The sequence below is a fragment of the Micropterus dolomieu genome, linkage group LG12 (genome assembly GCF_021292245.1).
Source record: "Micropterus dolomieu isolate WLL.071019.BEF.003 ecotype Adirondacks linkage group LG12, ASM2129224v1, whole genome shotgun sequence".
NCBI classification, from domain to species: domain Eukaryota; kingdom Metazoa; phylum Chordata; class Actinopteri; order Centrarchiformes; family Centrarchidae; genus Micropterus; species Micropterus dolomieu.
In genome coordinates, this window is record NC_060161.1 from 30283373 (window position 1) to 30295910 (window position 12538).

Below are 12538 nucleotides of genomic sequence, written 5' to 3' on the forward strand. Positions count from 1 at the left end.
CTCGAGAAGCTTGTTGGAGGTGGAGAATATTTTGGTTCAGCACTTCACATCTGAGGAGGATGAAAGAAGAAATAAAACATTACTGTACAGTGCATTTCTAATCATGCTAAAGGGAAACTCTGGGAAGAGAGGTGCTTCACATCAAACTTGTTTGGTTCAGTTAAAACGAACCCTGGTGCGGTACACTTAAAATGTGAAAGCAAACAAACCAACCACAGGATTTCGTGATAGCAGATATGTAATTTTAGGATTTCATAAGCTAAACTATTATAACGACATCTGTTCAGGAACTGATGTTATAATTGAAAAGTATAAGCAATGTATATCAGTATTATATATATATATATAGCAGTATTTATGCACAACATTTGGTAACCATGTATGCATGTCATCTCAAGTATTTTCCCTGATTAATAAGGATACAATATTTTTTTGTATCCTGATTGAAGCATATCACAAGACATTGAAATGGATTTTTATGTCCATTGCCAACTTTAAAGAGTCTGCTTTCTGCAACATTTGTGCACAACTAGCCTGATTAGGAAAGGTTCGTGCTAATAAGAAATAAACTATGGGTTCAGGTTAGGCAACAAAAAAATGAGATCAGTTAAGCATGGTAAGGTCAGAGAATGATTGTGGTTACTGTGAGGGCATTTTCTTCGTAGGCTTAATTCCAATAAGTCCTCCAACCTGAAAGACAACATAGGTCGTTTTAACCAACTTTCAGTTATGACTCATATGAGCATATCCCACAATAGCGTTTGCCCATGCCTCCGAAAATGTAGATTTTGAACTCTGTTTCCCTACCCAACCTACGTTAATAAATCATGTAACCCACGTCACATGACATAAATACATTTTTTTATTGAATTTATACTCAGTCTACCCTCTGAAACATTAAAGAGAAAACCTACCTGTACGCTCTGGATTGGTTCCCAAACTGAACCTTCAAGTATCCACAGTATTATAGTATTCTTGTAAAGTGATGTTGCTGTCAGTGAAGAGGGGAAGAGTAGAGTCTGTTCAGAAACCCAAGGTCTATGTAATCATATAGGGGATCTGCGCACAACACAACAAGGAACTCCGGTTCACTCAACAGGTTCAGTTAGAGGAACCTTTCTCAGAAAGATGACAGGCAGTGGTAGAAGAGAAATTCAAATCATTTACTTAAGTAAAAGTACGGAAACCAAACTACACATTACTCAATTCAAGTCATTCATTCAATTTGTCAGTTATATCATTACATTACTTGACCATTTCTAATGATGAATTACCATGTAAATAGCACTTTAATGTTTTGGAGTAATGGAGCTAATTTTAAATGCTTTATTGATTGTTAAATCTATGACAGTGTCATAGTTTTTTTTACTGAAACATGAGTAAAAAGTATAATATTTGCTTCTCAAATGTAGTGGAGTAGAACTATAAAGCATAAAGTAAAGTGACAGGTTCCTCAAATTTGTACTTAAGCACAGTACTTGAATAAATGCATTTAGTTACTTTCCACCAATGCCATTTTGTGCCACTTTAAAGACAAAGTCATCCGTCTCATCATAAATCTCCAACTCATCCTCTTCTTGATCTTCATTAGCTTATCTTGATTTCAAAAAGACAGGATTTTTTGAGGAGTAATTGACATCCATTTAAAAACATTGCTACTGATATAATTGATATGACAATAAACTAGTTTCATTTGGCTGTCGCAGGAAACTATTGCAAAACAAAATAGAAAAATTGATATTGGTTTATTTTGTTATGTGTTATGTGACTGAAAAGTGATTGTAGCATTGTAGCATGTCAATGACCTTTTGATTCCAGGTTTCGATTGGCCTTTTTTTCGCAACTTGTGTGGAAATCAAGTCAAGCTGCCCACCAAACAAATCCCAAGGGCCATTAGTTGACCTTGGCAACATGAAAAACTCTTAACTAGACATCATTAGGGTCCTAAATAAACAGGTTACCAAAAAAATGCCATGTAGGTAGGCTACATGGGAAGCTATTTCTCCTGCTAGACTACCTCTGTCATCTACGACTGCTTGAGACGTTCTGGGGTGGAAGGTGATATTCAAGTTTGACTACATTCTGGTTCTCACAAAAACAGTAATTCAGCAAAACTCCTTGCAGTTATGTATCACAATTATAGAGAGGCAAAGGGAGACAGAGGGCAAGAAATAAGGTATCAGATCCTGGAGGGAGGTGGATATAGCTGCTGTAGCCTACATCCTGTTAGTGTATGTTGTGGGGGTCCTAATCCCATAGAAATACCTCCACTAGAAAAGAGTGCTGCCTCACCTTCTGCAGTGTACTTTGTTAAACTGGTGTCACATGCAGGAAACAGGTACAGACAGATTAGTACTAAAAACCCTGAGGCTGAAATGCCATTGAATTCGTTTCTGTGTTGTCTTTCACAAGTCAGACAGAAATTTCTATTATTGGCACAATAAAGCATGTTTAGTCATTGTTGAAGAAATGTAGACTACACACTGTATAAATATCTAAGATCACTCAATTGAATTTATTAACAGAATCTGGTTGTCTGTGTGATTGTCATTGCTCCTAAAAAACACAGATTAATACAAATAGCGCTTTCTAAAGGCGACATAAGCAGCCCTTTAGGGTGCCATCCCTAGGGGAGTAGTAGCTGCAGTACCCGAGGCTGCAGTTTCAGGACCGCAATCGTAGGAGTGGAACTGCATTTGTAGGACCCTGGTTTACTTTGATACTGCCAGCTAGCTAGATGACTAGCTATGTTATTCTTGACAGCTCCCTGAAGCCAATTACCCTTACCCTAACCATCACAGTGTGTGCCTAAACCTAAGTTATTGCTTGTATGCATGTCGACCGGATAACCCTACAGCTGCGAACACTGGCGTCAGGGCCGGCGTGCTAGTAGACAGGGTTAACCTCCTTCGTGTTGCTGTGCATTACCACCACCAATCCACTAGATGGCGCTGTCGTAAAAGAACTGCAGTCCTAAATGAAAAGGCAAAAGCCATCTGGGGCACAGTACAAAAAATTAGGGCTTGTCAGCAGCTACTGAATTGTCCCTAGCAATAACTTTGATCGTAACATTTAACCACTGTTGTCCGTCAGTGTCTAGTCAATGTATTTGCTGCTTTGGATTAAAAAAAAAACACATCACACCACATTTGAGGGGTGGCTGTATAAAATCCTCTTCCTGCCCAGTCCTGGGGGGAGGGGCAGGGCTTAGCTTCAAACTGTCAGGCCACACCTTTACTGATAAGAGGCCTGATGAGGGCCTGCTCAGTCTCTCCATTTGTTTGCTTCAGCACGTGGGTCAGCACAAGATATTGCTAAACTTTTCCAGTGGACTGTGTACCAGATGCAATAATTGACTGTACAATCATCTGCCAGTTAACTATTTAAGTGGAATATTTTAAAGAACAATAAACTGTTGAACAGCTCTCATCTCTGGTCTTCATACTTTAGCTGGTGTGCCAATGCAAATCTCCCACACTGAAATATAAACATCGGAGTATAACAAGACACATAAATCCCTTAACACTAAAACATTCCCTTAAACTATTTCAATAAAACAGAATTACTAGGGGCCAATGTTAAAGGGTCAACTCTGTGATGGTTTTTCAGAGGCACTTAGTTAGTTGGCTAACATTAGTTCATTGGTGGACATTTTGTCTTGTCAAATTAGGAAAAGCAGGTGTAAATAATAACATTTATAATGAAAACGTTTAAGTGTTCCAGAAAACAATGCCATGAGCCGGCATACACAGTAACTGGCCCCAGTAACTGGCACTCATTGAGGGTATTAGTTACACCTGGACATCCAATCTCTATATGTCCTAGTTTTGACGGTCAGCAGCTCAATCTCACGTAGTCAGTTGTTAACTTGTCAACCACAGATGCAAGTCAAAACATTCGTAATCTCTAATTTCCATTTAGCAGTCCGTGGTAATGTCCGTGGTATGAAAAGGTGGATCTAAACAGCCTCCACGTGTCGAAGCTAAGTTTGTCAGCAGACCCACACACATCCTCACACAGACATTTGACTCGTCAAACACGAGTGTAACTAAAAACATTAATTATTGCTGCGTTTCATTTAGGAGTGTCATCCATCTTCAAAGTTACTGTTGTGGAAATTGTATGTTGCTGGTAAGGGATTGAGCAAATTATTGAGTTACAACAAACCGTTGTCTTTGAAGAATTTACTAATGAAAGATAATGAAAAGGAAGTACTACAACAGAAAATCAGCTGGTCCAGAGACCTGCCGCCTAGGTAGGCTTGAGGGATGCATAATCATCAACACAGTTCAGGCCTCTGTGTTTTGGGGAACAGAGATCCTCTCGTCTCCTCGAATAAACATACTGATTTCACCCAGTTTGATTAGATGTTGATGTCTGAATGAGGTTTTGGATGGATCCTAAAAAACAAAATTTTGACTTGTCAAAGCAGGAAAAGCACAACAAGTAATAACTAACTAAAGATAAAGCATTAAATTTAATTAAAAAAAATGAATGATGCGACCATCAATTTAAATATAGTTCATTTAAAGATTTAACTGTTTTCTTCTTGCTGCTCTCCTGAGAAATGCGGACCTAAAAAGATGGCCTTAAGGGCCAACAAAAGTTTAAAAAATCACTGTTAAATGTTCAGGCCTTTCAACTTGTGCTGTTACAGCCACAACATTGTGTGTTTTTCTGCCCCCTAGTGGTTGATTCTGAGTTTGGTTTCAAATAGTTGAATCAGGACATTTGGTGTTGTATTGGGAGCTTATTATGTTGGTGACAATCCACCTGCATCTGCCTTTATCGTTATTGGTTCAAGGCATCGTCTGTATGTATTGATTTATTTGATAATTTGATATGATAACGATCTTATATTTAAACATTTGTCAGATGTATGGTATTTTGATAATAATTTGTGGTTTGTATTTTTTATTTTTAGTTTCACACTACTAATTATTACATTATTTAACCTGTGGACGGCATTCATATCTCCAGAGTTGTAATGTGAAGATGTTGACACTTGCTGCAAGTGTTCTCGCTGATAATGCCAGAGAAAGACGGTACACAATTATTTATTAATAATTTTATTAGTAAATACAAAAGCTCACAAATTCAGATATTTTATGTTGTACATGCAAAACTGTTTGTTGCATCTCTTTTGAAAGATCAAGCTATATTTTTAATCTCAGATATTTGTTTCAGTTTTTACTCAAAAGAAAAAACATTCTTTAAACTTTAAACACCATGTTTGTTTTATAACTCCAGTTTTTGTGTATTTGATGAGACAATTTAAAATGCAGCGTCTTTGTTTGACACAAACACACAAACGGCCCTCAGGTGGCAGTGACAGACAGCAACAGTTTCCAAGTAACCAGCAGTGAGCCATGGTGAATGAAATGAGACGAAATCATCAAAAAAAATTTAAATTTCATGACATGTACGGAATAAAAGCATGTGTATTACAATTAGCATCCCATTTGATTAGAAATGACAGTATTAGAAATATATATGTCCACCTTGATATCATACTATGTGAATATTGTCTAAACTGTAAAACTTGACAGAAAAAGAAGAAAAATACAATTAAAATTTTTGTTTTAGGAATGTGAAAAGAAAGAGGTTCATGATTTAAAAACAAGTAAACATCAACTTACTTCAGACTTTTATTTTCTAGTATGGGTCAAGCTTCAAAAGCATAATACATTTCCCATAATGCAGGTTGATAGTCTTTTTTTGTCAGACCCTTCACTTCAAGAAGTACCAGTACCACAATATAAGTACTCCACTACAAAAGAAAGTCCTGCATTGAAAAAAGTAAAAGTACAAAAGTATAATCAGCAGAACGTACTTAAAGTATAAAAAGTACAAGTACTTGTTCTGGAGTAAAATGTCTCCTGTAACTGATATTATACATCACTTTACTAGATTGTTAATACTGATGCATCATTGTACTTCTTTATGTACATTTAGCCTGTTTTGTCTAGTGTTTCCCAACCTAGGAGTCGGGCCCCTGCAAAGGGTCACAAGATAAATCTAAGGGTTCATAAAGAAGGTATGAGAGACATCTCACTGGAGATGAACAAGTACCTGCTGGTTTTTCAACAATGCGTTTTATTTTATAAGCATGTCATATATTGTTTTCGGTAAATCTCCATTTGAAAAATAACTAACTTAACTACAACTGTGAAATGAAAGCAGGGTACAAAAAACCACAATTATTTTAGTGAAGTAGAAGTATACCCCTCTTAATGACATTCTAAACAATTTTCATTCGTAAGTTTTGGATTTCAAAATCAAATAATGATTATTCTTTCCTCATTTCTGGTTGTAAAAGGAAATCTCAGTGAATAGAGCTTAGGTGTCCATTGAGGAGGGGTGTATGCTCAGTGGCACTTTCATCTGAACTCAGAGCTCGCTGTAAGCTCTGCCAGAAGACTCCAGTGTGTTGAACGGCTTGCAGCCAGCTCAGGTAGGTGCGTTTCTTCACCAGACTCCTCATTTGGTAGTACGCAGACAGCTGCTGGGGGGGGATGTGCTCCAAAAACAGCAGGATCAACACATCCTTCTGCTCGTCAAACAGACGGTAGCTGTAGAAACCACACACAGGACGCTTGAATGAATTTGGGAACAGGTGAGATAAGAGCATTTAATGCATGGAAAGAGAGGCAGCGCCCTCACCTGGCCATCTGGATCTCTCTGGAGCACCACTCACTCTGCAGGTAGTGCCGGCTGATCACACAGATGGTCTTCCTGCTGCCATAGATTGCGTCTGTAATGTTTTCTACGATGGGCTTACCTATGAAAACATCAGCCATGCAGACAAGGCACTTCATTCAAACTGACCATCATGTTGTTTAAGAAATCCCTTTTTACCACAAATAGTAATTTACTTTTTTCTACGCAGAAATTATATCTGTAGAGATACTCGTTGAATGCAACATTAGTTTTGGTCTTTGTGAGACACAAATAAAATTTTTTATGTAGCCTACTCTGACAAAAGCACCTTGCTCCCTACGTCCTGTGAAAGATCCAGACCCTAGATTTGGACAAAGCTTCTCTCACATCACATCCAAGTCTCTCTTGAAAAAATATATATTTAACTATTTAAATGGACCTTGTTCTGTGAAAAAACATGTTGCTAAGTTTGTCTAAAATTAATATGAGTTAGACAATTGAAGTGGAAATGTTGCAAAACATTGTCTCTTTAAGACAAAATTCCAAATATGTGTTACTATCTTTCCACTGCAGCTGAACATGGAAACATAAGGAGGGAATTTAATGTTAACCAACTGTATCTTTACTCACTTGATTTGTCTCTGGAGTGTGACCCACTAAGGCCTTGTTCATACCAACATAAGCACTGCATTGAAAATAAAAAATACAGCCACCTTAACATATTTGGAGGTGAACTCTAGCAAAGAAAATGTACTGTTGTTTGTCGAAAAGCTGAATCTCGCTCCCACTTTTTCACCACATAATGCAAAGTCAGCCGGGAACACCCTGTGATGGCTAATCAAAAACGTACAAGCAGACATTCTTCTGTGTTTCCTCTACATTTTCCATGAAAATCTTCTACAGTAGAGTACTTAAATCCTGTCTCATGGTTTTATAGATTGATGTACAGTGTTTGGGTGTCTAGTATGTCTTCACACACACAGATCGCACTTCCTGATCTCACTAGTATCTGAAGAAACAACCCACACCAACGCAGCCCTTTGCATGTCTTAAAGGCAGTTCTGTTTTTGATGTGAAGGCTCAGTTAGACTGCAAACAAAAGTGACTTGAATACTCATTATTTGATTATGACATTGGCCCAAATGAGGATGTGAAATTCATTATTGTCATGAATGAAGGTTCTTTAAAAACAGATGGTGCCTTGGTCAAACATTTCAAACAACTCTGAAAGGGAAGAAGAGTCAATCACAGAGGAAGTGAAAGAGGAAGCAGAGATTATCAAATGTTTGTTGATGTTTGATCCCAGATTGATAGAAAGAGTTTGAGGACAAACAGAGCGTCTGTACCTGGTTCGAAGTCTCTGTGGTGCAGACACAGCCTCCAGCCTTGCTCTCCTTCCAGCACTGGAAGCATCTCTCTGTAGACCCAGGCCTCATCGTGAACGTTGTAGGACACAAAAGCATCATAGTGGTGACGAGTGCCCTTCTTTCCCCTCTTCTTATCATAGAGGAAGGCCAGGAAGAGGTAGTAGGCGTAGACTAGGTGCCACCTCATGAAGTGGTAGATGAATGTTGTGAGGAGAGTGAGCACAGTGAGACTAGCGCTAGAAATGAAGCAGAGGAAGCCGGCGTCTATCCAACAGGATTCAATGTCAAAGTCCAGGAACATATTTCCCTGTTGGCTCACAGGAAAGGCACAAGTATACTGGTGGCCATTAACAACCTGTGTCTGGTTGGTGCTCTGCACCCATTGGTTAAAACCAGAATTAGAGCATTCGCATGTCAGAGGGTTATCAGTCAGGTCCAGATATGTCAAGGCCGGGAGGGACTGAAAGACTGTCTCATTGATGATGGACAATGCATTCTCACTGAGTTTCAGCCAGCTGAGAGAACGCAGGTTGGCCCTGGCCAGGAAATCTAAAGACCTGAATTTATTGTTGGAGAGGTCGAGCGACTGCAGGTTTGGGATTGGCCAGAACAGTTCAGGGGTTAAATCTGACAGATCACTGTGGATTATCTGAAGACTCTTAAGTTGGGGAGTGTATTTAAACGTGTCTGGGTGCAAAGACTTCATGAAAAATCTCTCAGTCATGAGGTACTCTAAAGATATCAGACCCTTGAGCAGATCTGATGAAATCTCAGTTATAAATGTGTCGTAAACTTTAAGCACAAGCTTCTTCAAATTGGTTAACTTTAAGAAAGGTGGCTCGTCATTTTGTTGAGAACTCTTCTGATTCCAGTTAAAAGTAAGATGTAGTGTCAGATTTGCTAATTGTGGTAATTCTCTGAAAACCTCCTTTAGGAAATTACTAAGAGAAAGACTAAGAGTTTGGAGATTATCGAGTCCTTCGAAAGCCCCGTCATTCACATTGTGATGTTTGTCTGACTCTAAATCCAAAACCCTGAGGGAAGACAGATTCCTAAAGTCTCCTTGCATGAGCTGTAAGGGGCCATTGTTGTGCAAATTCAAAGATTCTAGTTTCCACAAGTTAACGCTGAAGGTCTTGTCAAAAGTGAAAAAAGCATTTTCTCCAATATCGAGGACTTCCAAGTTGATTAAGTTTTTAAAAACACAGCCTTGAAGTTTTGAAATGCGATTGTGGTTGAGATTAAGGTTTGTTAATCTTGTCAAATTCAGGAAGTCGAGGCAGTCAAGCTCACTGATGAAGTTGGAGCTTAGATCCAACATTTCCAGTGTGGAGAGTCCTCGGAGCGCAAGTGGCAGTTTAGACAAGTGGTTACCGTCCAGTGCCAGAAGCCTGAGCTGTGTCATTGATCTGAACGAATGCTCGGACAACTCGGACAGGTCATTACTGGACAAAGTGAGATTATTGAGCAGAGAACAAGACCTCAGCATGTCATCGTCTACGGTACCAATTTTGCAAACCTCTACATCTAGAGATCTGAGAGAAGGAATTCGGCAGGCGACGTCTATGAGACCTTCAACTATCGGCTTCTCCATCATCAACAGCGAAAGTTTTTGTAGCGAGTCAGCGGTCTGCAGTATCGCTCTGTACGTCTCAAAGCTAATATACATTCCACTAAAGAACAAAATAGTTAGGCTCCTCAGAAACATCTTGTTTGCTACATCCCACTCAATGTCACAGCTACACTTAGAAAAGTCGAGAGAGTACAGATAAGGAAATATATCTGTAGTAATGCTGAACTTTCTCAGTGGGTTCATACTTAGCTGCAGTACCTCGAGGTTTGAGACGTTTAAAGGCAGGTCGTCTGATTGAAAAGAGTCAAACTTGTTATACGAAAGGTGAAATCTCTTTAAAGTTGATAGTTTTAAGATTGGAGCAATGTCTGTAATTTGTTGTAGCAGATTGGCGCCCAGATATACTGTCTCTATGCTGACCAGGGACTCAAAGGATACAGGGGAGATAAATGAGATTTTGTTGCTGTCAAGAGACAGGAAGACTAATTTGGACAGCCCCTGAAACATGTTGTCTGTCAGGTTTGTTAGTTCATTGTCATCCATAATAAGGAACCTTAATTCTACCAAGTCTGCAAAAGCTCCATCATCAATGTGTGAAATCAGATTATATTTAAGTTGTACATCAATGAGCTTTGATAAACATCTTAAATCTGTCCGGGTGATGTTTAAAAGTTGATTTGAGCTGAGATCCAGTGATGTCGCATTTCTGGGAATGTCATCGGGAATAGCAGTGAGGTCTCGAGCTGTGCAAGTAACCCACAGACTTTTAGCATTTTCAGAATGGGCCAACGTACAGTTTTTAAGTGAAAAAGCCAGAAAGGGATTGTAATGAAGCCGGCAAGACAGAAGACAGACAAGGAACAGAGACCAACTTCCCATAGCTTGCATGTTGATCTCTGGGAGCAGCACTGTTTTGTTCACTTTCTCGAGAAGCTTGTTGGAGGTGGAGAATATTTTGGTTCAGCACTTCACATCTGAGGAGGATGAAAGAAGAAATAAAACATTACTGTACAGTGCATTTCCAAATAATGCTAGGAATGGCAATTTGATCGACTTTAGGATTTCCAAATGTAAAATATTAATAAATACACTTGAAAACGACACCTCAGTTTGTCACGAGCTTTGTGAGTAAGAAGTAAAGCGCTGTCGTAGGACACTAGCCTCAAATCCTGCTTCGGAGTACAGTCCCCAGGCCACCACTTTCAAGGATCAATGGTTAGACTGCTTATCGACATTTACTCTCTTTTCTGAATGAAATTCTGTAGCTCTTTAAGTAACATTGTGAGCTAAATTTATAACAATATAACGGTACGAGTAAACAAATGAATGTCAGACAAAAATATATTGTAAAACCGTATCACCAGAAAATGACAATGATTTTATGTCCAATTCCAAATTTTTAAAAAGTCTGCTTTCACAATATGTGCACAACTAGCCTATATGCACCAGTGGGGCAGTGGACAAGACACATACCTTTGACGTGGAGCGGGAGATCTGGGTCCAGTTCTCACTGTGACACATCCACCAATGTGTCCCTGAGCAAGACACTTAACCCCTAGTTGCTCCAGACTTCTACATAACAGTTTTAAGTTGCTTTGGAGAAAACTGTCAGCTAAATGTAGTAATGTAAATGTATATCTACTTACTTAAGATTTTCAATGCAGAACTCCTTGTAATGACATGCTTCTCATTTAATTGCTGTGTCGCTGCTTTTGCTTAAGTAAAGGATCTAAATATTTCTTCAAACATTATTTACGTACCTTCAGGTCACACGGAGCAATGCTGTCCAAGGTCCAATCTGGTGTGATTTTGATGTCAGCAAAGGACAATTCATGCAAAGTATCAGCTAACACAGACAGAGTGTGAATGTAGAAGAGCTGCGTCTCTTATTTTGACCTTTGAAATAAAGGAAGTTTAAATCTATAAATGGACATCATGCTGACCAAGTTGTAGTGCAGAGGTTTTCAAAGTAGGAGGCGGCCCCTCGCAGGGTGGCTCTAAACTGTTACAGTGTAGGTTCAGTGAATGTAAGTAAAAAATGGCTAATAGTTATCTAAAGGAGATTACGTAGAATATCCTCAAAGTGTCATTTGGTTAGAGAGGTAGTTATTAACATGTATGAAGGAGAACACAAGACGATTACTTCTCCTTACCTTCCTGCCTACCAATTATGTTCTTCAAACATAACTTCTACTGACAAAACATGATAATAAGAAAAAGCAGAACAAACACAAAATTTCATTGTGTCATGTGGTCACATTAGGTAATTGTCATTCTTGCTTAATCTATACAGGAAATATTAGCTGAACACGGTGCCAGACGGATTACACGGGTTAATATAATCATATTATTAGGAGTTTATTACTTTTTGCATCTGTGAAAGCTGTAAGTTTGATAGTTTATAGTGTCCTCTAGAGGGCACTGTGATTCCATGGTGGAATTTAAACTTTTGCACAAATTTGTTGGCATCTTCAACTTTTGCTTTATGAAAACAGCTTATTATTTGTAGCTAGATCACATTCTGTACATGATTATTTAACTGTTGTCACATTTGCAAGTTGGTTACAAGGAAATTTTAAGCACTGAAAAAAAGAGAAGACATGGGTCAGTTTCTTTTTCCAGGGACAGGCCCTTGAGAGGTCTGGAGATTCACATCAGTTCTCAGTAGGGTGTGTGTGGTAGCCCATTTGGAGACACACATGTATGGCTCTTTACCCCTCTCAGAGTGGTTTTGTTAATCCAATTGTCCTGATGAGCCTCGTGTTCACGTGGCCATTAGATGGTAAATTCATGCCTGGAAATTGTTGTGACGTTTTAATAGTCTTGAATGGTAAAGCAAGTCACTTTGCTCCACAGGGGGATTCGTTTGCCTCAGGAAAATTTTACATCTTTGATTAAATGTTCAACCAACCTTTACTTTGTGTTGAAGGCCTTTTGG

The 12538-nt window shown here is 38.8% G+C and overlaps 1 protein-coding gene across 2 annotated transcripts; it reads right to left on the bottom strand.

Moving 5' to 3' along the window:
• Nucleotides 1-5053: 5053 nt before the first annotated feature.
• Nucleotides 5054-11438, bottom strand: LOC123980334 (toll-like receptor 13). Of its 2 annotated transcripts, none has more exons than XM_046064664.1 (4): nt 11361-11438; nt 8007-10574; nt 6664-6781; nt 5054-6572 (listed from the first exon to the last, which is right to left on the bottom strand). In XM_046064664.1, exons 2-4 carry the CDS (start codon nt 10486-10488, stop codon nt 6326-6328), a joined length of 2847 nt encoding a protein of 948 aa, XP_045920620.1. In that variant the 5' UTR covers nt 10489-10574; nt 11361-11438; the 3' UTR covers nt 5054-6325. The 2 variants fall into 2 exon arrangements, with proteins under 2 accessions (XP_045920620.1, XP_045920621.1); XM_046064665.1 differs by having other exon boundaries at nt 6445-6550.
• Nucleotides 11439-12538: the final 1100 nt, after the last annotated feature.